This window comes from Diabrotica virgifera, chromosome 6 (assembly GCF_917563875.1).
Source record: "Diabrotica virgifera virgifera chromosome 6, PGI_DIABVI_V3a".
NCBI lineage: Eukaryota > Metazoa > Arthropoda > Insecta > Coleoptera > Chrysomelidae > Diabrotica > Diabrotica virgifera.
In genome coordinates, this window is record NC_065448.1 from 79,640,198 (window position 1) to 79,662,074 (window position 21,877).

Sequence of the window (21,877 nt, forward strand, 5' to 3'; positions counted from 1 at the left end):
AAGCTCAAAGTTGGCTAATATTTTTGTTATTAACTTTTATTGATATCTATTACTATATCGGATCTACGGAGTTTTACCCCACTAATCAATCACCCTGTATTTTGGTGGCTCAGCATGTTCGCATCCTGTTCAGCACTGCGATGGATCTTTTCAGCTTGAAAACGTTCTGTTATTGTGATGTAGTCCTTTAAGGGATTTTTAATTAATAAATATATACTTTTTACAAAGGATTTTACTAAATAAAGAATAAGTACATAACTAATTTCATTTATTATTACAGGTTGGCGTATTTGGGATATTAAGAACAGAGAGGTACTTAGTGGGCGGAGATTTTCAAAATTCGAGAGGCAGATTAATGCTGTTTCCCAAGGGAGATACTGCAAGTCTCAACTATAGACCAATCATGTACGCCAACGCAATTACCAAAGAAACCAAAAAGAAATTCAGACTCCTATCACGAAAAATACGTGATTTAGCCAAATCATTTAGTACAGCTTCATCTTGCAACGTGTTTTCGTTTTGGGAATCCACTGCGGATACGTACCATAACAAATACTTGTATGGCATTAAAATGGACTTGGAAGATGCTTACGGTAACGTCGATACCCAACTGTTGTGCCAAACAATCGGAGCGAGCAACTTCCCAGACTCAGAAAAAAAGTTTTTGATTCACCACATGGAAAATCAGAACGTTACTTACTCCAAAAAAATCTTTCAGTGGACTCACGGTCTCCTTCAAGGGGATCATCTTTCTGCCGCTCTGTGTAGCCTTTACCTCAGCATTTTAGAGCAAAAACATTTACAGTCATTTATGACAAGTGATTTTAGACTACATCGCATTGCTGATGATTATTTATTTTGTTCTCCGATCCGCGAAACAGCTGAATTATTTGAATTTACGTTTAAACAATATTTTCCAGTGAATGAGTCTAAAATACAAAGAGCGTTAGAGGAAGATAGTTGCGAAATTGTACATTTTGGACAAGTTTTAAACTTTGAAACGAAAGAAATGCGCAAATGTTTTAGTCAAAATAAATGTTTGACACATCAATTCAAATTTTGGAGTTTAAAAACATTCAAGAACCGTAAGCAAATTATAGAAGCTAGTGTAAATTTTCGACTGACTAATCATTATTTTAAACATTTCAAATTACAGATTAAATATGATTTACAGAATTCTTTAATAGAATATTTTAAAGGTATGGTTTATGTGGCATACAAGTTTGACGTGGCTGTGACAGTTGTTTCTAAATTTAAAAAATCATCAAACGAGATGCCGTATTTAGTAGGCATAATCAAAAACACTATCACAGTTCATGCAAGAAAAGTTTGTAGATATTCAAATAATAAAAGGGTTACTTTTCAGTTACTGCGTATGATCGCCATTAAAGCTTTTTTGATCGTTTTAAAAAAGAATAAACGTTTTTATACGTCTACAATTGATGGTTTAACTAAAAAACGTGTAATTTATTTGCATCTGCCAGATGAATGTAAAAAAATAGCGCCTATTTTCAATAAGTTACCGGAAGAGTTTCGAGGCATAAAAATGAAAAGAGTACCAAAAATATAAGAGCAGGTTTTATTTAAGTAAGGACGCCAAACAAGGTCACTTGAGGTGTACAAGGTTTTTCAATGTGCTTCCAGTAAGTTGCTCCATCGTTTTCGTGGTCTTCCCACTGATCATCTTCCTATTGGGGAACTGTTTCTCGCGATCTTTACTATCCTATTTGTTGTCATTCTGCTTCGTTCGGCTATGATCTTTCCATTCTACTCTTCTATTTCTTAACCAGTCCTTAACTTTCTCTACCTTGCATCTCCGTCGTACATCTGTACTTATAGATCTTTCCCATAGTTTCTTACTACAGTCGAACCCGCTTATTAGAGTACCGGTTATAGGAATAGCCCGGTTTATGGAATATAAATTCGAGGTCCCGAAACGTTTCCATTTACCCTTTAATAAATTTATCCGTTTATTGGAATATGGTTTAGTAACCTAATACCGCTTTTTAGAATAATTTTTTCAGGTCAACAAATAAATTTTTACGTACAATTTCCTAAAAATTTTAACTTTGCCTGATATAATGGTTTGTCGGTAAGAGCTTCGAAAGCCTGCTGTTTTGTATATTATTACGGTTTGTCAGGTACCTAATAAACACTTTATTACTGTGTTATGAGTAAACGCTCCTTTCTCACAGAAAATTCAATCCTATGCCGACAAGGTCATAAAATAATTTCATTTGTCTACAAATTTCTATAGGTACATTGACACACACTTGGCTGTTTTTAGAAACAGCATTTTTCTATAAGATTATTCATTACCAATAGTTAATCGTTTGTTCGGAAGTCTTTTCTAAAACCCAACTCCAATTTATTGTCTAATCGTTTCGTAATTATTTTTGTAAGTAGGTAGATTATAAATTTTTATTGACATAAAAAGAGCTAAAACCATATGCATATACATATTGACATAGTATGTTGACATAGTATGTACTATTATAACGTATATTCGGTACACTTATTTCAGCTAGCCACCAATGATCGGTTATTAGAATATCCCGCTTATAAGAATATTTTTGCTTGGCACGAAGGCTATTCTAATAAGCGAGTTCGACTGTATCAATTTTTCTAAGGGTTTTTATCTCTGCTGTTTCTAGCATTATTTTTGTTCTCTGTGTCAGGTCATGTTTCTGCCGCATACTTCATTATTGATCTGATGACTTTTTTGTAAATTCTGCCTTACATTTCTTTCGCGATAATTTTATTTCTTCATATTGTTTCATTCGTTTGATCTTCCACTTCTGTTTCGAGCTTTCCGATGCTAGGTAGTGTGATGCTTAGATATTTAAACTCCATCACTTGTTATATTATCTGATCCTACAGCTCTAATTTAGATCTTAGTAGATTTTATGTTATAACCTTGCATTTTATCTTTTTTGGGGAAATTAACATGTTAAATTTTCTGGCGATTATGTTAAATTGGTCTAGCATACGTCGTAAACCATATTCACTTTGCTAGATTAGTATTGTGACGTCTGTATAGAATATTTTTTTGTTTTTCTACCATTTCGTATTCTTTTTTTTATTATTATTTCATCCAGATCAGTTTGAACAATAGGACTTTTCATCGATTGTCATTTGTTTCGAGCTTCTGTCATATGTTCTATAATCTGTGTATAATATTAATATACACGGAGTATACGACATATGACAGAAGCTCGAAACAAATGACTGTGAATGAAAAGCCCTATAGAGGACTCAGGGAATCCCTGTGTTGGATCAGATAACTCTTCTTTTACTTTTATTGTATTGTTTTGGTCGATATTTTTATGATCATTTTGATTATTCCTACATAGATCTCCTGATAGTGTCTATCGTGCGTACAATAAGTGGATAATATCTTCTTAACGTCCAAGAGACATAAATATGCCGGTTTGTTGTATTGCCTCACTATAAATATAGCGTCGGTACTTGATATACGCGTATTCAGACTATGTATGTATGTATAGCGCTAACAGGTCTTTTAGTCCCATTGCTGGATGGATAATTTCCATCGGTTTCTGTTCTTTGCTGTCTGCTTCCAAGCTCTGATGCCCAATTCACTGAGGTCTTCAATTTCAATTACTGCATCTCTCCATTTCCTTCTTGGTCTTCCTCTCTTTTTTTTGTCCCCCGGTGCTGTCCTACCAATATTCTTGACTTGTCTGCCTTCCTGCATTCTTTCTAGATGACCGAGCCATCCTAGTCTGCGTTTTCTCACTATTTTTGATATCAGCGGGTTAGCATACAGTTACTACACTTATTCGTTCGTTTGTCTTCTCCATTCTCCCTCAACTACTTTTCCACCAAATATTCTGTGAAGTATCTTTCTTTTCCAGGCTTCCAATCTATTATGTACGGTTTTATCCATAATCCACGTCTCTGCCCTGTATAGCATTGTAGGTCTAGTTATTGTTTTGTATACTTTTATTTTTGTATTACGTGATATTTCTTTAGCCTTAATTATTTTGTTCATAGCCCCAGCGACCTCTTAGTCATCCTTAACTAGATTTCTGTTTCTTCCTTACATGTCTGATCGATAAGTGTACCCAAATACAAATATTCCTCCACCCTCTCAAATTCTACCTCTGATTCATCCTCCACCTGTAACTTAAACTGTCCCATGCTGCTTCCTTCTTTTTTCCTCGTAATTTCCAAATTTCCATTTACTTGGATTTATTGATATTCACTTTCAGCCCGACCTTAGCGCTAGCCAGAAACAGTTTTGCCGTACTTGTCAGGTCTTCTTCACTTCGTGCAATAAGAACCACATCATCAGCATTCGCCAGACATTGGTGTTCCTTGTAGAAAAGGGTTCCGGACCTATTTATCCCACTATCCCTCGCAACTTTTTCCAGGGCTATTTGAATAACAAAGTGGACAATGGGCCTCCTTGACGAACCTCCCTTTTTACTTAAAATTCTTTTCAAACTGTACTATTGTATTTTACAGCACACATGGTTTTTCTGTCATTTTTACTAATCTTATTATTTTTGTTGGTAATGGGAACTCCTTTAGCGTTTCTATTACTTTACTTCTGTCTATTGTATCGTAAGCAGCCTTGTAATCAATAAGCAGTACTTGCGCTGGAATGTTGTATTCGTTTCAATTGATCAGGGTTTGTTTCAACATGTTTCCCTTACGAAATCCTCCCTGATATTCTCCTAGGCTCTTTTCCACACCTAGTCGTTTTTTAACTAATATCGCAAGCACCTTGTACATTATCTGTAACAAGGATATTCCTCTATAGTTTGCGCATTCAGTTTTATTTCTCTTTTTGTGTATGAGCATCATAATGGACTTGTTCTAATCTTGGGGCATTTCTTCAGCGTCCCATATTTCTACTATTAGCTTACTAATTTGTTTTCGTACGGCGGTCTCTCCTCCGTGTTTTAAGTTCTCTGCCATAATGCCACTCTCATCAGGACTTTTGTGATTTTTCATATCTTTATTATTTCTTCAATTTCTTCCTTTGTGGGATTTGGGATTTCCTCTCTTCCTATTTGAGGTTCAAGAACAGTATAGTTTTCTTCAGTAGTCACTCCGTTATTTAGCAGCTTCTCGAAATATTCTTTCCACCTTTCACATATTTGGTTTTCGTTCACTACCAGGTTTCCTTGCTTATCTCTTACACTCGTGGTTCTTCCCTGGCACCCAGTTGTAGTTGTAGTAGTAGTTGTCAATATGCTTTACTTTATCCTTCCATATACTTTCTTTTCCGTGCCCTTAAAATTTTCTTTACGTTCCTTCGTTGTTCCGCATAATTTTCTATGTCGCTTTGGTTTTGTGATCGCAGACTTTTTAATCTCCACTCTGATCTTTTTTCCAGCTCTGTTTTACGCTTTTCACCGAACCAGTATTTTTTTAATTCTTTCAAGAGTTTTTGTTCTATGTTCTCAGATATGATATACTATAACATTCAGATTATAAGCGGTAATAATAAACACAACATATTACCGTTTCCACTAAACAGACTCGAGTTTGAAAATACGTGGAAACCCTACAAAACTCAAACTGTTATCTGTATTCTTTTATATTTTCTAGTTTGATGATTTCAGACTATGAGATTTTTAGTTGCTATGAGACAGTGGCGGATACAAAAAAACTTAAGAGGAGGGGACGCTAAAGATATCTTGAGCTACCTTTACTTTTATCCTAATAAAAAAAATAATCAAGTCACATGCAAAGTTTAAAAAAGCTTTTAAACTGAATACACATTTACAAAACAATGTCATCTTATGATATAAAAAGTACTTTTTTGTATCAGCGCTGTCAGCGCAAATAAGTCACTGAAAGGATATATTAGTGTTTTTAGTAAATGTATTATTTATTATAATTTTTGTGTCTTTGGATTTGTCTTCCTCGGGAATAAGATATTTTATAATAATAGTAAGTATATTTAAGTATTTTTGTATACTTCACTTGGCCTATTAAATTTGTCAGTATGTATGAGAAATCTTGTAACCTGTCAAAACAAAGGGAATATGAGCAGGGGTAGAGCGTGTGACCGGAGATCGAGAGGTCCCGGGTTCAAATCCCGGACGATTCATATTCTTTTTTTTTTAATTTTTGGTATATTTTTAATAAAAGTTTTTTAAAAATGGTAGGTAAGAAAGTTAGTTTAATATTTAAATAAAATACAAATAACCTGTTAAGTATATTTCTTTGAAATTATATAATAGAAGTATAACTTCTTACGTGCGTACAAAGTACACACACATTCTTTTTTTGTGTGCACTATTGTATATACGTAAGTGAGGTTCAATCAACCTATTTTTGACCCCAGAATCTGTGGTATAAGTTATAACCAATCTTTTCGGGACACCCTGTATATTGTATAATAATTATATTATAATTACACGACAATATTTTTAAATGTATTTTCTTATGTACAGTCGGAAAAATGAAAGATTACCCATGAACGATCACATCAAGCACTTATTTTGTATTTGCAGTCTTTTTCTATAAACAACAAACGTTTGATATAGAAAAAGACAGCAAATACAAAATAAGTGATTGATGTGATCGTTCATGGGTAATCTTTCATTTTTCCGACTGTATACGCTCTGAGCTTCGCTGGTGTCGCTCCTAGCGGTTACTAATTCAACTTTCACCGGTAATTTTTAAATTTATTATTTAATTGTTATCGTAATTAAAAGCTATAATAAAAGCGTAATAAAAAGTTATCGTAAAGCTAAAAAGTAATTAAATTATAATATATTTTTTTAAGATTTTGCTAATCATTTTGACGTTCTATTGATGAAATATTAATTTCTTACTTCGGATACTTTCACAATTATCATGTAGATGGCGCCAAGATTAATTTATAATTACATATTACACAACATTAAAAAACGCAATTTAAAACGTAAGTATATTTAAGGTAAAAATATAAACCACAGCTTTGATCAACTAATATTTTTTATAATTAATGTTTTTAATTTTAATTTAAAATTAATCACTTTGACATTTATGTCAAATTTCCGGTAAACGTTTACAGACTTGTCACTACTGGCGCTCACGAATTTATAAATATCCCCTCTACGTACGAGCTCACAGCGTATATAAAATGTATATTTATGTAATGTATATAAAATAATAAAAGTATGTTTATTTTATATTAACTGTGGTTTCCATGTTTTCTAAATCCACCAACATTGACGGATAGTATGGTCCCATTTAAACAACTTGGCTTGTATGTCATAGATTTAATGACGTCATAACTCAATGGTACAAAATTGATGGCAAATTCAACACATTTTTCCTCATATATTTGTTTTTTTTTTCGCTACTGTCAAGTTTAGCAGGAAATCGCTGTTGCCAAATAAAAAACATATTTATTTACAACAGCAGCTACCGGCTACACCTACTGTTTGTTTCTCTTTCTCTTTAAGAGTGCGAAACAAAGATAACTATCTGTACCTACTAGAAATGTCAAACTCATGTTTGACCTATAGAAGGTCCTATAGAAGGTTATGTAAGATATTTGTTTATAGGTGTGAAGTTGGTTAAAATATGAAACAGTCTACACACTAAATTCTGTTACTGTAGTTTCTCTATTTGATTTTGATTCAAGTTGTTGGGTATTTTAATTGAATTGTATTAAAACTATAATAATCTGTATTTCGTCTTCGCGATTATAATAATTATTTGAAAACAATATTTTGACATTATATTTAACCTCCAATATTATGACAGACGTGAGTTACCCGTTCCAATCTCACCCAAATGTAATAATGACGTCATATAAACTTGTCACTAACTTTTGTCAATGAAATGCTCGTTGAATAGAGATGTCATGTCAAATAAATCTAATTATTTCCTATATATATATATATATATATTTTCAAATTTAGAATATTAGTGTAGGAAACAGATTTTGAACCTAGCAAAATGGAAACAAGTCCGGTTTTATTTTTTTTTCTGGTATATCAAGGGGTGCTTATTATGAGACAACTTTTTCTTAAAAAATTTCGCCCCGTAATCCCCCTTTTCATCCCTTTAACGGGGGTAATTTGTGGTTTTTGCGATACGTAGCTGTTCCTGTACGTTTTGCAAAAAATTTATTTAATCCTAAAATAAAGAGGACTATATTTCCTACTATTTATTTCCCGACAACATATGTCTATCACCCACCGTTTAGCAGGGGTGGCGCCCCAAAGTTGACAAATTTTTAAAAAAGATGTTTAAAAAAAATATTTTTTCCTGTAATGAAAATTAAGAAGAAACCCTGCGGAAATTAATCACAAAAAAGTGGCTGATTTTTTGGTATAGGTTTCATTTAAGGGCAATTGCAAATTTTTTAATTACAGGGTGTTACATTTTAAAAAACCCCTTTTTACACCATCTGAACCGCCTATGCTAGAGCTACAAATTTCTATAATTCACCCCCGTTTTTTTCCGGAACCACCTCAAAAAAGGGAGAATTAATAAAGAAAGTGATTTTCTTGGAATCCTTCACACACCATGCCTTTTATTAAAATGCTTCATATATCATTTTGTGCACGTTTTTATTACCCACGCATGGACACCAAAAGCGATTTCTTGATGCAACCCCTGTAGCCGAAAAAAAATAAATGAAGGGGGGTTGAAAAAATTTTCTTTTTTGCTTTTTGACTCATGGACATATGCTCCATCAATTGGTTTTTTCATAAATATATATGATTATTGCAACATCCCTGCGGAAACTACCCCTATCCTTGAAAATAAACTGCAGAAACTACCCCTATCCCTTGGAGAGCATGTTTTTACGATTTTCTCATTACCTATGCATGTTTTTAAAACAAAACTTATACAGAATTAAAGACCACTATTTTCTCTATAAATAAGGTCCTATGCATTTTTTTCGTATAAGCAACCGTTACTGCATAGTGGTGCCGTAAACCTCAGAAATGCTTTGGCGGGCTCCAGTTTTTATTTATTTTTTTTCGTCACCTATTCATTTTATTGATAACGTACTTATGGAAAATAAAAGAACATACTGTCTGCTACACATTATGACCCATGCATATTGAGTTGGTGTAAAAAGATTCCACATGAATCGATATAAAGAATTTTTAGGCAATGGTGGTGGAAATTTTTGAAGAAAGATATAACAGGTCGGTTAAAAATTGCACATGTTAATATTCGTTCTTTACTTCCTAAAATAGTTGATTTAGGTAATTACGTTATTGATAAACAATTTGATATATTTTGTGTATCTGAGACATGGCTCAAGCCAACAATACCGAATAATGCTATACAAATTTATGGTTACAATTTAATTCGTCAGGACAGAACAGCAGACTGTCGAGGTGGAGGAGTTTGTATGTATATAAAGAATAATTTGCAATTTTCCGAAGTTAAATTTGACAATCACATAGAACAAGTGTGGATTAAACTCAAAATTAATGACTTGTTGTTAGGTATAGGTGTTGTCTATAAACCACCAAACTACACAATTAATACCTTTGTTGAATCTTTTGAAAAATCTCTTGCCGATATGGTTACAGATTGTGATGAAATTTACTGTTTGGGTGATTTTAATGTTGACTTACTTAATTCACATCTGAGTCCAGCTCATAAAATTAATGATTTACTTGACAGTTTTAATTTGGTACAGATTATTGATAGGCCAACTCACATAACCCTTACATCGCAGACTCTGATTGATTATATAATTGTCTCAAATGAAAATAGAATTAACTCCTTTGGTGTATGTTCTGTTGATCACATAACAGATCATGAGCTTATTTATTGTGACATCAATATCTTCTCGGAAAAATCTGATCCAATCTTTAGAATTGTTAGAAATTTCAAACACTTTGATGCAAATCTTTTTTTGCTTGATTTAAACTCTACTCTGTTTACCAACATCTATCACATTGAAAACATCAACGACAAAGTAAAATCCTTAAGCAGCTCCATTGTGGCTCTTTTCGACAAACATGCTCCCTTTAAAAAGATTAAAGTCACTAAAAAATATAATCCTTGGTTAACAGATAATGTGAGACTTCTTATGTCACTAAGAGACAAGGCTAAAAAAAAGTGGCAGAAAACTAAGGAGCCAGCTCACCTTAACTACTACAAAATGATTAGAAATTATACAACATTAGCATATGAGAATGAAAAAAAAGCCTTCTTTCAACACAAACTGAATGTGGGTGGAATAAAAAATGCTTGGAAAAACTTAAAACTCCTTAATATTGGGAAGAATGAACACATAATTCCAGAAATTTTAAAAGAACCCTATGAGATTAATCAGTATTATACATCATGCATCCCACAACTACCAATCAATCAAAATACAATTGACTATTACTTAAATACTGTACCTAATCGAGAACTTTTCTCCTTTACTCCAGTACCCTGTGATTTAGTGCAAAAACTGTTATATACTCTGAAATCTAATGCTTTAGGCTCAGACGGTTTGAACTTAAAAATGTTACTTCAATGTTGCCCATTAATCATTCCTTATATAACACATATAATGAACTGTTGCCTCTCTAATAACTATTTTCCAGATGAATGGAAAAAAGCATTAATTAGACCCATACCTAAATGTAACAATCCAACCGAATATAAGGATCTACGACCTATCAGTATCTTGCCAACTCTATCAAAAGTGTTAGAACGCATCATGGAAATGCAGCTTCGCGATTATATTTCTAATAATACCATCTTAACTGATTTTCAGTCCGGGTTTAGGCCATTTCACAACTGTGAAACAGCACTCCTTAAAATAACTGATGACATTTTGAGAGAAAGGGATGTGGGTAAAGTTACCATTTTAGTTTTGATCGATTTCTCTAAGGCATTTGACACTCTTAATCATTCGCTACTTTGCGCAATTTTGCAGTCAATAGGCTTTTCCGTGGATGCATTGAATATGGTTGAGTCTTACTTGCGCCATAGGAAACAGAGCGTCAAAGTAGATGAAAGGTGCTCTGATTTTTTAAACATCTTGTCAGGGGTGCCTCAGGGTTCAATTTTAGGTCCAATCTTATTTACTTTATACACCACCAATATTGGGACTTCTCTGAATACCTGTAATTTTCATCTATATGCAGATGATACACAAATTTACCATTCATTCTACCCGGTTGACAGCGCAAGTGCTATTGAGACTGTTAATCAGGATATTAAATCATTAGTTGATTGGGCAAGAAATCATGCATTAAATATAAATTCTAAAAAAACTAATCTGGTGGTTTGTGGTCCTAGCCGGTTATGTCTGGAGATGAGTAACACCATTGAAATAGTTGTTGATAATGAAATCATTAAACCTGTAACTAGTGCTAAAAATCTGGGTTTAACTTTAGATAATCACCTAAAATTTACAAAACATATTAACACCTGTGTGAGTAAAGCATTTCTCAGTTTAAGAACAATTTATCATAATCGCCGCTATCTATCTTACAAGATAAAAAGAATACTGTGTGAAAGTTTGGTTTTGTCTAAATTTAACTATGGTGATGTTGTGTACGGGCCTTGTATTAGTTCAGATGACAGGAGAAGAATTCAGGTGGTTCAAAATTCGTGTCTTCGTCTTATCTGTGGTGTAAGAAGACACCAGCCTATTTCTCACAAACTAAAACACGTAAAATGGTTGAGCATGGAAAGGAGAAGATATCTACATGCTGCTTGTCTATTCCATAAAATCATCAAAAACTCATTACCAGCATATCTTTTTAAAAAAGTTATATATAGAACTGACATACATAATGTTAATACAAGATATAAAAATACAATTACAGCTCCACCACATCGTACAGAACAATTCAAAAACTCATTTACATATCAAATATCAAAAATATATAATGGATTAGCAAAAGAATTAAAATTAAAGTCGATTGTATCTTTTAAGAAATCTCTTAAAACTAAATTGCTAACTGAGTAACACATGTGCCATAGTTAATGACCTGTTATGTAGCATGTATAGACTATGTGATAGTTTTTTTACAATATTTAATTACAAAATGTTCCTATTAGTCACGGTTTTTAAAATGTTACAGAACATGAAAAAAAAAAATATATATATATATATATATATATATATATATATATATATATATATATATTTTTTCTCTTGCTTAAGATGAAAAGCAGAGGTGCTGATTTCTTGAACTCAGTACCAACTGATCTTCGGCATTTTTTCTTTCTTGTTGTTATATTATGCATTTATATTTTGTATGTTTTTGTGTACTGTATGTACTTGAAGGAAAAATAAAGACCTTTATTATTATTATTATTATTATTTTATTTTCTTTGCACCCTAAAGCCACGGTGGTGGCCCGAAATCAAATTTTTTATTATTTTCTTTATTAATTCTCCTCTTTTTGGGGTGGTTCCGGGGAAAATATGGGGGTGCATTATACAAATTTGTAAATAACACTAGTACATGGATAATCACTGAAAGTTTTTTTACTCTAGCATCGGCGGTTCAGATGGTATAAAAAGGGGTTTTTTAAAATGTAACACCCTGTAATTAAAAAATTCGCAATTGCCCTTAAATGAAACCTATACCAAAAGATCAGCCACTTATTTGCGATTAATTGTCGCAGGGTTTCTTCTTAATTTTCATTACAGTTAGGGAAAAATAATTTTTTTTAAACATCTTTTTTAAAAATTTGTCAATTTTGGGGCACCACCTCCGCTAAACGGTGGGTGATAGACATATGATGTCGGGAAATAAATAGTAGGAAATATAGTCCTCTTCGTTTTACTATTAAATAAACTTTTTGCAAAATCTACAGGAAGGGCTACGTTTCGCAAAAACCACAAATTACCCCCTTTAAAGGGATGAAAAGGGGGGGTTCCGGGGTGAAATTTTTTAAGAAAAAGTTAGTCTCATAATAAGCACCCCTTGATATACCAAAAAAAAATAAAACCGGACTTGTGTTCATTTTGCGAGGTTCAACCTCTGTTTTCTACACTAATATGGCGATATCCCAATGTTACATACATGTTCACTTCCAATTTCAAAAGATGGTGGTAGTATCATTCTTCTTTTGGCGGTAAAATGAATACTTTTATTCCGGAACAATGACACTTTTCAGTAATGCTCTGACATTCGACGTGAACTTATCGTTATTTATCACAAAATCTGTTGTGTTTCGAGAAGTGTCCTATATAGGTATTTTTCGTTAATTTTAAAAAGTGATCAATATTTTAAATCAAAAGTGACATAACTCAAAATTTTGATCTTTTTTCTTTGTTAAATCAGATATCAGTTCTTTTGGATTTGCCTCTTACACAATTAGAAAAGTTCACTTATCCATATATGTACAGAACCCCGATTATCCGAGCTCCTCGGGACCGGACGTGGCACGAATAATTGAAAAGCACGGATAATCCGAACATTTATTTCTTATATATACTACATAATATGTACGTATTTACATACATATGTACCTACCATAAAAAGATAACAGAAAAAATAAATCTTTCATTATGAGTCTCCCTCTCGGCGTATATACGTCGACTGATTTATGGTGACGCTATTTTGATAATACCTCAAAAATACAATTTGTGGAATAGAAAATTCTAGCATGGATAATCCGCAGCCCGGATAATCGGGGTTCTACTGTACTTCGTTTTTAATTTATAAATTTTAGCAGTTGCTTAAAACTTACAAGAGAGACCCAGAACTATACAGGTGTTGCCATTCTGATCTCACCAAGATTACAAAAGTCTGTCGTCGAATTTAAAGCTGTGAGCGATAGGATAGTTCTCCTTAAACTGGAAGGCAAACCATATAAACTTAATATCATACAAGTTTATGCGCCAACCAGCACATCAGATGACATAAAGATCGAGGAGTTCTACGAAAAACTGGAAATGACAATCGGCAACATACCAAATAAAGAGCTTACTTTAACATGTGGCGACTTCAATGCAAAAGTTGGCAACACTACACAGAATGACGACATAAATAATGTACTGGGGAAGTTCGGTATAGGCCAGAGAAACGAAAGAGGTGACCGTTTAATCGAGTTTGCTATCACAAACAATTATTCTATCATGAATACTCGATTTAAACACCATGTACGTCGACTTTATACTTGGAAAAGTCCTGGAGATAGGTCTAGAAATCAAATAGATTACATCCTTACCAATATTTGCTGGAGATCGTCAATTCAAACAGTCAGATCATATCCAGGGGCGATATGCGGATCCGATCATACTCTACTCGTAGCTAAAGTAAACCTTAAACTTAAAGCGCCCAACAAACGAAAAGAGACAAATAGGATAGAACTCAGAAAGAAGGACGACCTTCTCCAGGAAGTACATAAAATAATGCCCTCTATTCGTAACGGAACATCACAAGAAATATGGGAGACTTTTAAACATTGTGTAACAACACCAATTGATCATCCAAAGATAAATAATCCTGTGAAACGGAAACACTGGACAACAGATGAAACCTTTCAAATCATTGAGAAGAAATCTTTGTCAAAGTGGCGTGCATAGTGAAAGGGAAAAAGCTAGTTTAAGAAACCTCAATAGAGATATAAAACGAAGATGCAACAGACAAAAACCAGTACTACCAGGGTATATGCAAAGAAATTGAGAGACATGAACAGAATAATCAGCCGAGAGATCTATTTAGAAAAATACGCTACTTAACAAGAGACTTTAAAGCCAGAACTTGGGCCATTGAAGACAACACTGGAACTGTGAGAACAAACAGAGAAGATATAGCAGAGACATGGAGATCGTATTGCAGGGACATAAAAAGATGGTCAACGCCAAGAACCTGTTAACCAAATCTCTGACGAGGTGGAAGAAGAACCTGATATACTTGAAAATGAAGTAAGACTCGCGACCAGTAAGCTCAAATATAATAAAGCACCAGGTCCAGATATGATAGCAGGAATGCTCAAAGCCACAGAAGAAACTGGCGTAAAATTACTTCATCTACTCTGTAACCAAATATGGCATTCAAAACAATCGCCTGAAGACTGAACAAAATCTACAATAACCACAACTCATAAAAAAGGCAGCGTCCATAAATGCGACAACTCTTATATCACTTGCCAGTAAAATAATGCTACATATAATCAACGAGAGACTAAAAACATTCCTTCAAAGAGAAATTCCACAAGAGCAAACTGGATTTACCAAAGGTAGGGATACTAGAGAACACCTGTTAAATATAAGACAAATAATCGAAAAATCTAGGAAATTCAATAATCTACTGTACATATGCTTTATAGATTATCGTAAGACGTTCGACAGGGTCAAGTGGAGACACTTATGGCAAATACTAAAAGAAGTGGGCGTACCCCAACACCTTATTTCGCTTATAACAACTATACGAACACACTACTGGATCAGTTAAAGTGCTTGACACACTTTCAAACGAATTTCATCCAGAACGGGGTGTCAGACATGGATGTATACTATCGCCACAATTATTCAATATATATGGAGAGCATATTATGAGAAGAGCACTTGAAGGATGGGAAAAGGCATCTCAATAAATGGTCATGAAATAAACAACCTGCGTTTCGCAGATGACACAGCCCTTCTTGCAAATAGTCAAGCAGAGCTGATTGATCTTATACGACTGGTTGAAAACGAAAGTCAAATATTTGGTCTGCAATTAAACATATCAAAGACAAAGATCATGATAGTGGATAGACTACATAACAATCATCCACATATAACCACAATTGATCGGTTTGAGGTTGTGAACTCATACTTATATCTGGGATCATTAATCACAAACACAGGGTCACTACAGGAGGAAATAAAGCGTAGATGTGATCTAGCAAAAGTCGCCACAGCAAAAATGACCACAATATGGAAGGACTGTCAAATTTTAAGTACGTTAAAGATGAGGTTGATCAACTGCTTAATATTCCCAATACTGACTTACGGATGTGAATCTTGGACCCTGAGAAATTCGGAAAGAAGAAAGATAGACGCCACTGAAATGTTCTGTTGGAGACGAATGCTACGAATTCCTTGGACCGACCATAGAACAAATAATTCGATTTTAAGAGAGCTAAAAGTTAGCCAACGGCTCTCCAGTATAATCCATCTCCAACAATTAAAATACTTTGGACATGTTATGAGAGCCAACACAGAAAACATGGAAAGACTCATACAAGGAAAGGTGGAAGGCCGAAGATCACGAGGAAGATCCCCAACAAGATGGATCGATCAGATTACAGGAATATGCAAAAGACCTATGCATGAGTTAAAAGAAATGACCAGAGACAGAGATCTTTGGAGACGGACAATACACGACATCACGTCGACCACTACACTCCCTCCGGGGGGTCAGGATTGAAGAGAGAAAACTTACAATTAACTCTATTTTTGTCTCCCCTGAAAAAAGTTGTTTTTTGAGTTGGGGCACTTTTCATCCGGGTGAGCGATACGTGGGTGGTCCGATAAGTACTTAGCCTCTCCACTCGATGGCGCCAGTGTTGCAAGAGAAATTTACCATCGTGTAATACATTTTTGTAGAAGGCCTATGTCAAAATATCAGCCAAATGGATTCGTAGTTTTGTTTTGACCGCGTGTGTAAGCAGACGTGTTTGGGGATTTTAGAAAAGTGAAAACAGTAATATCAGTCGGTGATTCGACTCTTGCCACAGCCACCTAAAGTTACTGTAGGTGGCTGTGCTCTTGCTTTTAGAAAGGAAAACCGCAGCGAAATCAAAAAGCGCTTGAATGCTGTAAACGGTTACTCTTCATCTATGCAAATCGTCAAAAAATGGTTTAACGAGTTTCAACGTGGTGGTGGCAACGGAGGTGCCCCGAAAACGGCGACCACAGTATAACGGGAAAAAACCAACGATCTCGTATTGGTAGACCGCCAATTGAAGGTACGTGGGATAGCAGAGAGACAGTATAGGCATCTCAAAAGGTCTCGTTGGTCATATTCTGCATGAATTGTTGGGCATAAAAAAGCTGTCGGCGCGATGGCTGCCTCATTTTCTAACTTCGAACAATAAACGCAACCATGAGATCATTTCAGAGCAGTGCAGTGTCTGACGCGGTTTAAGCGTAATCCAAATGAGTTTCTACAGTGTTTCATAACCTTCGACGAAACATGGTTCGACTGGTATACATCATAGTCCAAGGAACAGTCGATACAGTGTAAGTCACCCCACAAACGTGCTCCGAGGAGGGCGAAGACTGTCCAATCAGCCGGAAAGGCGATGGCCATCATTTTCTGAGATTCACAAGATGTGTCTATATCCGCTTCCTGGAAAAGGTTAAAACGATCGCAGGACTTTACTATGCCACATTAGTACCCCGATTCGACGTAGAATTTAAAAAAAGACGGCCCCAATTGAGGTAGAAAAAATACTCTTCCACCATGACAATGCTCCGGCTCACAACTCAGTCATCGCCATTTCCAAATTGCTCGAATTTTGCTACAAACCTACAAACTGTTGTTCCATTCCACGTATTCTCCAGATTTGGGCCTGCACGATTTCTTTTTATTTCCAAACTTGAAAGACACTCGTCGGGCAAAATTTTTAGTCGAATAAAGAGGTAATCACCCCCACGGAAGCCTACTTTGCAGATCTCGAGAAAAGGTATTTTTGAGACAGGTTATAAAGGAGGAGTATCGCTGAGTCAAGTGTATCGAACTAAAAGAAGACGTTCAGAACAACGGTGTAAACAGGATGATCCTAAGGGAAGGGTTACAACTACTGGGGGGTATGGAATTAAGTGGGGTGTTAGGCGTATAGAGCTCAAAGTATGTATATCCCAATGGGAGTGTTATAACCCCCAAAACCTCCCGGTTACGCCGCTGGTTCAGTAATAAATCGCCATTTTTCAAAAGTTTCGTTTTTCTTTTGAATGCTAAGTACTTATCGGACCGCCCTAGTATGATGCTATGTACATGTACAAGGTATGTACACAAATAAAAGACAATTTCAATGTTTTCCCGCAGTTAATGCTTTTGAAATTCACCACCAGGCCTCATTCACTTTGCGGTTAATGTGAAGTTAGCAACGGCAACACCGCACTGGCGCACTGTCATTGTGTGTGTGTGTGTATATTTTTTTGTTTTGTTTTTATTCATTATTCCTTTATTAATCAATCCTTCCTTTTCGCTTTTCGTTTCTATTATTAATTCTATCGGTCGATTGGGTCGATGCTCCTATCGCCTGCCTATCCTATGTCTTATGTTGGTTTATTAGTTATTGATTGAATATTTATTCTCTAATAAACTGTTGAGTGTTGAAATTACCTAGGTTAATGTAGGATTGAAGTATATGAACTGAATTTTGCAGAATATTTTTATTCAGTTTTTTAGCGATGGAATGTAAAGTTGAAATTAAGAAAGAGGTTGAAGAGTACCAACAAAATGATATACAGCTATCCACATCAATAGATGTGGAAGATTTGAAAAAGGAAAGAGGAGAAGATGTCCCAGGTAAGAAAATAAATAAAAGTAAAATGGTTTATTTTTATCTCGTATTTATACAGTGGCTTTAGCTAGCCCCACAATGGACCCGTATCAAAGCGGGGCCCATTTCCATGACTCGTAATGTGACAGTGCAAAAAAAAAATGTTCAACAAACGAAGCAAAAACCTTTGTATTGAACAAAATATTTATTAAATATAGTTTTAAAGTTCACAAAATAATTAAAAATACAAATGCTTGCGAGCCAATAAGATACCCAAACAATTTAAAATAATTATTTATGAAACAGTTTGAGAAGTATACTTTTTGCGAACGCACACGACACATCTCGTAAGTTCGCAAAAAGTACTTCACTCACAGTTTCATACAATATTTTATCTACGATAAACAAATAAGAACTGTAACTATTCGTCGCTGGAATTCATTTCTATTCTACAATTTTTAGAACTTTGACATTTAAAAATTCTAACTTCTTTCAAAATACACATGTCATCACCGTGACAACGTGAAAGTTAAAGATAGTTGATTATATGAAAGTGTGCCAAAAAACGGTGCAAAAAAGTAAATCCCATTTAAAATACATTGTTACTTCACGCACACTTTAAATCCTTCACGCACTGCTATCTATAATGACAGTTTTCACAAACTAAAACTTATTCATAATATGAGATAGACCCGTGTTGAGCTGGCCCCCCCCCACTTGCAAAAATTAAAAAACAAATAGCCCTGATTTATGAGCTATTTATGAGCTCTCATATTCCGCAAACTAAAAATTTTGAGCTCGTTCCACTGAGCAGGAATTTAATACCCTAGTGGGAAAAATACTTAAAAATAGGAATATTGAAACGGTTTTTGCGGCAGAATTACGAGCTATTTATGAGCTCTTGAAATTATATAGTTTCGATTTTTGAGCTCATCCCCTTCACCCCCAAATAGCCCTTTAATTGATTTAACTTAAGAGAAAGATGCTGAGAAAACTTAAAATATATCGTATTGCGAATATAATTCCTATAGCTTATATACTCTAAGAATAAACTATTAAATCAAGAGCATTTCGATTATTGAGCTACAACCCCTTCGCCAGAAAACCACCCTATCTTCCCGGCTTAAGAGAAAGTTGTATTTAAAATGCGTTAAACTAATTATTTGGCGACTACATATCATTTAATAATTTATAAGCTTCCAAATTACGCGCATTTAGATCAGTAAATTGCAATTTATTTTGTATAGTGCAGTCACTGAAGGTAAAAATCAACGATTACCTTCAATTTCGGTGAACCTTCATCGATTTTCACGAAAATTGGTCAGTGGTTAGAGGATACGTCAAGAAACAAAGGTGACATGGTACCACCTTGCGCCTTTACCCTGAGGGTGGATACCGCCCCTTCTCGGGGGTGAAAATTATTTTATAAAAAATAAATGCACAAATCAATAAAAGGACAAATTAAAAGCAAAATTTATTATATAAAGTTAATAAAATAAGTCAATACTTTTTAAGTTATTAAAGATCAAAGATTTTAATTATTTGTGAAAAAAATGCATGTTTTGAAAAGGTTTTTTGTAAATCACTGAAAAATTTTAAGTTTTTACAAAAAAGTTAATAGTAGTTTAATTCGTATAGCTTATATTCTAATAATAAACTCTTAAATCACGCGTCTTTCGATTATAGAGCTACAACCCCTTCGCAAGAAAACGACCCCATATTCCCGGCTTAAGAGAGTTGTTCTTAAAATAATTTAAATTAATTATTTGGCGACTACATATCGTTTAATAATTTATGAGCTTGCAAAATATACGCATCTCAATTATTGAATTGCCATTTTCTTTCTATAGTGCAGTCACTGAAGGTAAAAATCAACTAGTACCTTCGATTTCGGTAAATCTCCATTCATTTTCACGAAAATTGGTGAGCGGATTTTGATACTATCAACTTTTTCTGCATCTTATTTTTCATAGGTATTTCTAAGTTCAAAAGAAGAAATATACACACCCACCATAGGAAAATATAGTCTGCATGAAACAACGAATGAAAATGGTCACCTCTTAATAGATTTTGCAAAAGAAAAAAACATGATCGTTATGAGCACGTACTTTCAACACAAAAGAATATATCAAGGAACATGGAGATCACCAGATGGAAAAACCATAAATCAAATAGATCATGTGCTCATCGAAAAAGACATGGAAAAATGTATACAGAACATAAGAACATATAGAGGACCGGATGCAGACACAGATCACTTTATAGTCGGAATACAACTTAAACAGGTTATACCAGTTCTTAGAAATCAACAGAAAAAAAGGTACAAAGTAACTAAACCTATTAGACTACTGTCAGAAGAAGAACAAAGTAAATATGAAAGACTAGTCACTAGAGAACTGGAAAATATTGCAAAAAATGAAAACATCGAACAAAAATGGACGCAAATAAAAGTATGTATGACCAAAGCAGCGCAAGTCAGTAATAGAAATATAAAAGATGGATTCAAAGAATGGTTTGATGAAGAATGTAAAATAGAACTGGATGAAAGAAATAAGTTAAGACTCAAAATGATGCAAGTGAAAACACCAGAGATGGAGATACAATACAACGAACAAAGAAAACGAACTAAAAGAATCATAAGAGCAAAGAAAAGAAAGTACAACGAAGATAAATTGAAATGCATAGAAGAAAACTATAAAAATGGAGAAGTCAGGAACTTATATCAAGGAGTAAAAAATGAGAAAAAGGGGTTCCAAAGAAAACCTGTACACTACAAAAGCAAAAATGGAAGGAATTTAGTAAGCGACGAAGAAATACTGAGCAGATGGAGAGAATACTTCGAAGAGCTTCTAAATGAAATTCCCACAACAGAATATGCAGAAGAAGAAGAAGAAGGACCGAATGAAAATATTGATCAAGAAGAAATACAGGAAAGACCGCCTAATGAAAAAGAAATAAAAGAAATAATAGAAAAACTAAAGAAAAACAAGAGCCCAGGTAAGGATGAAATAACAGCTGAAATGTTTAAATATGGAGGACCAGTACTAATTAAGCATTTGGAAAAGCTGATAAAAGAAATTTGGGAACAAGAACACATACCAAAAGAATGGACTGAAGCCACACTGTGTCCAATTCACAAAAAAGGCGACAAAAGTTTATGCCATAATTACAGGGGAGTAGCCCTACTAAACGTTGCATATAAAATACTTGCAGTACATATAAAAGACAAGATAACACAAAAGATAGATAATGACATAGGAGAATATCAATGTGGATTCAGAAGAGGACGCAGCACGGTGGATCAAATTTTCCTGCTGCGTGAGATACAAGCGGAAAGCTACGAATACGGAAAATCTACAATGGCCCTATTCATTGACTTTAAACAAGCTTTTGACAGAGTTAAACGAAAAGAAATATACAAAGCACTATGTGAAATTGGAATTAGTAAAAAATTAATAAAGATGGTAAAAGTTACACTC

The 21,877-nt window shown here is 34.2% G+C and overlaps 2 protein-coding genes across 3 annotated transcripts in view; both read left to right on the forward strand.

Annotated features, from left to right (window-relative positions):
• Window positions 1-7,160, forward strand: part of LOC114344298 (uncharacterized) — a 51,191-nt gene extending 44,031 nt beyond the window's left edge. Inside the window, exon 5 of the mRNA XM_050653408.1 lies at window positions 281-7,160. Within this exon, the coding sequence (XP_050509365.1) occupies window positions 281-1,570 (1,290 nt within the window). The 3' untranslated portion in view covers window positions 1,571-7,160. The remainder of the gene's footprint in view (window positions 1-280) is intronic.
• A 10,861-nt stretch (window positions 7,161-18,021) lies between these two features.
• LOC114344297 (zinc finger protein 43-like) overlaps window positions 18,022-21,877 on the forward strand; it is a 28,975-nt gene continuing 25,119 nt past the window's right edge. The window contains exon 1 of one of the 2 annotated variants that reach the window (XM_028295139.2): window positions 18,022-18,424. In XM_028295139.2, coding sequence (XP_028150940.1) covers window positions 18,307-18,424 — 118 coding nt within the window. In that variant the 5' untranslated portion in view covers window positions 18,022-18,306. The remainder of the gene's footprint in view (window positions 18,425-21,877) is intronic. The other variant, XR_003654681.2, reaches the window with a different exon arrangement.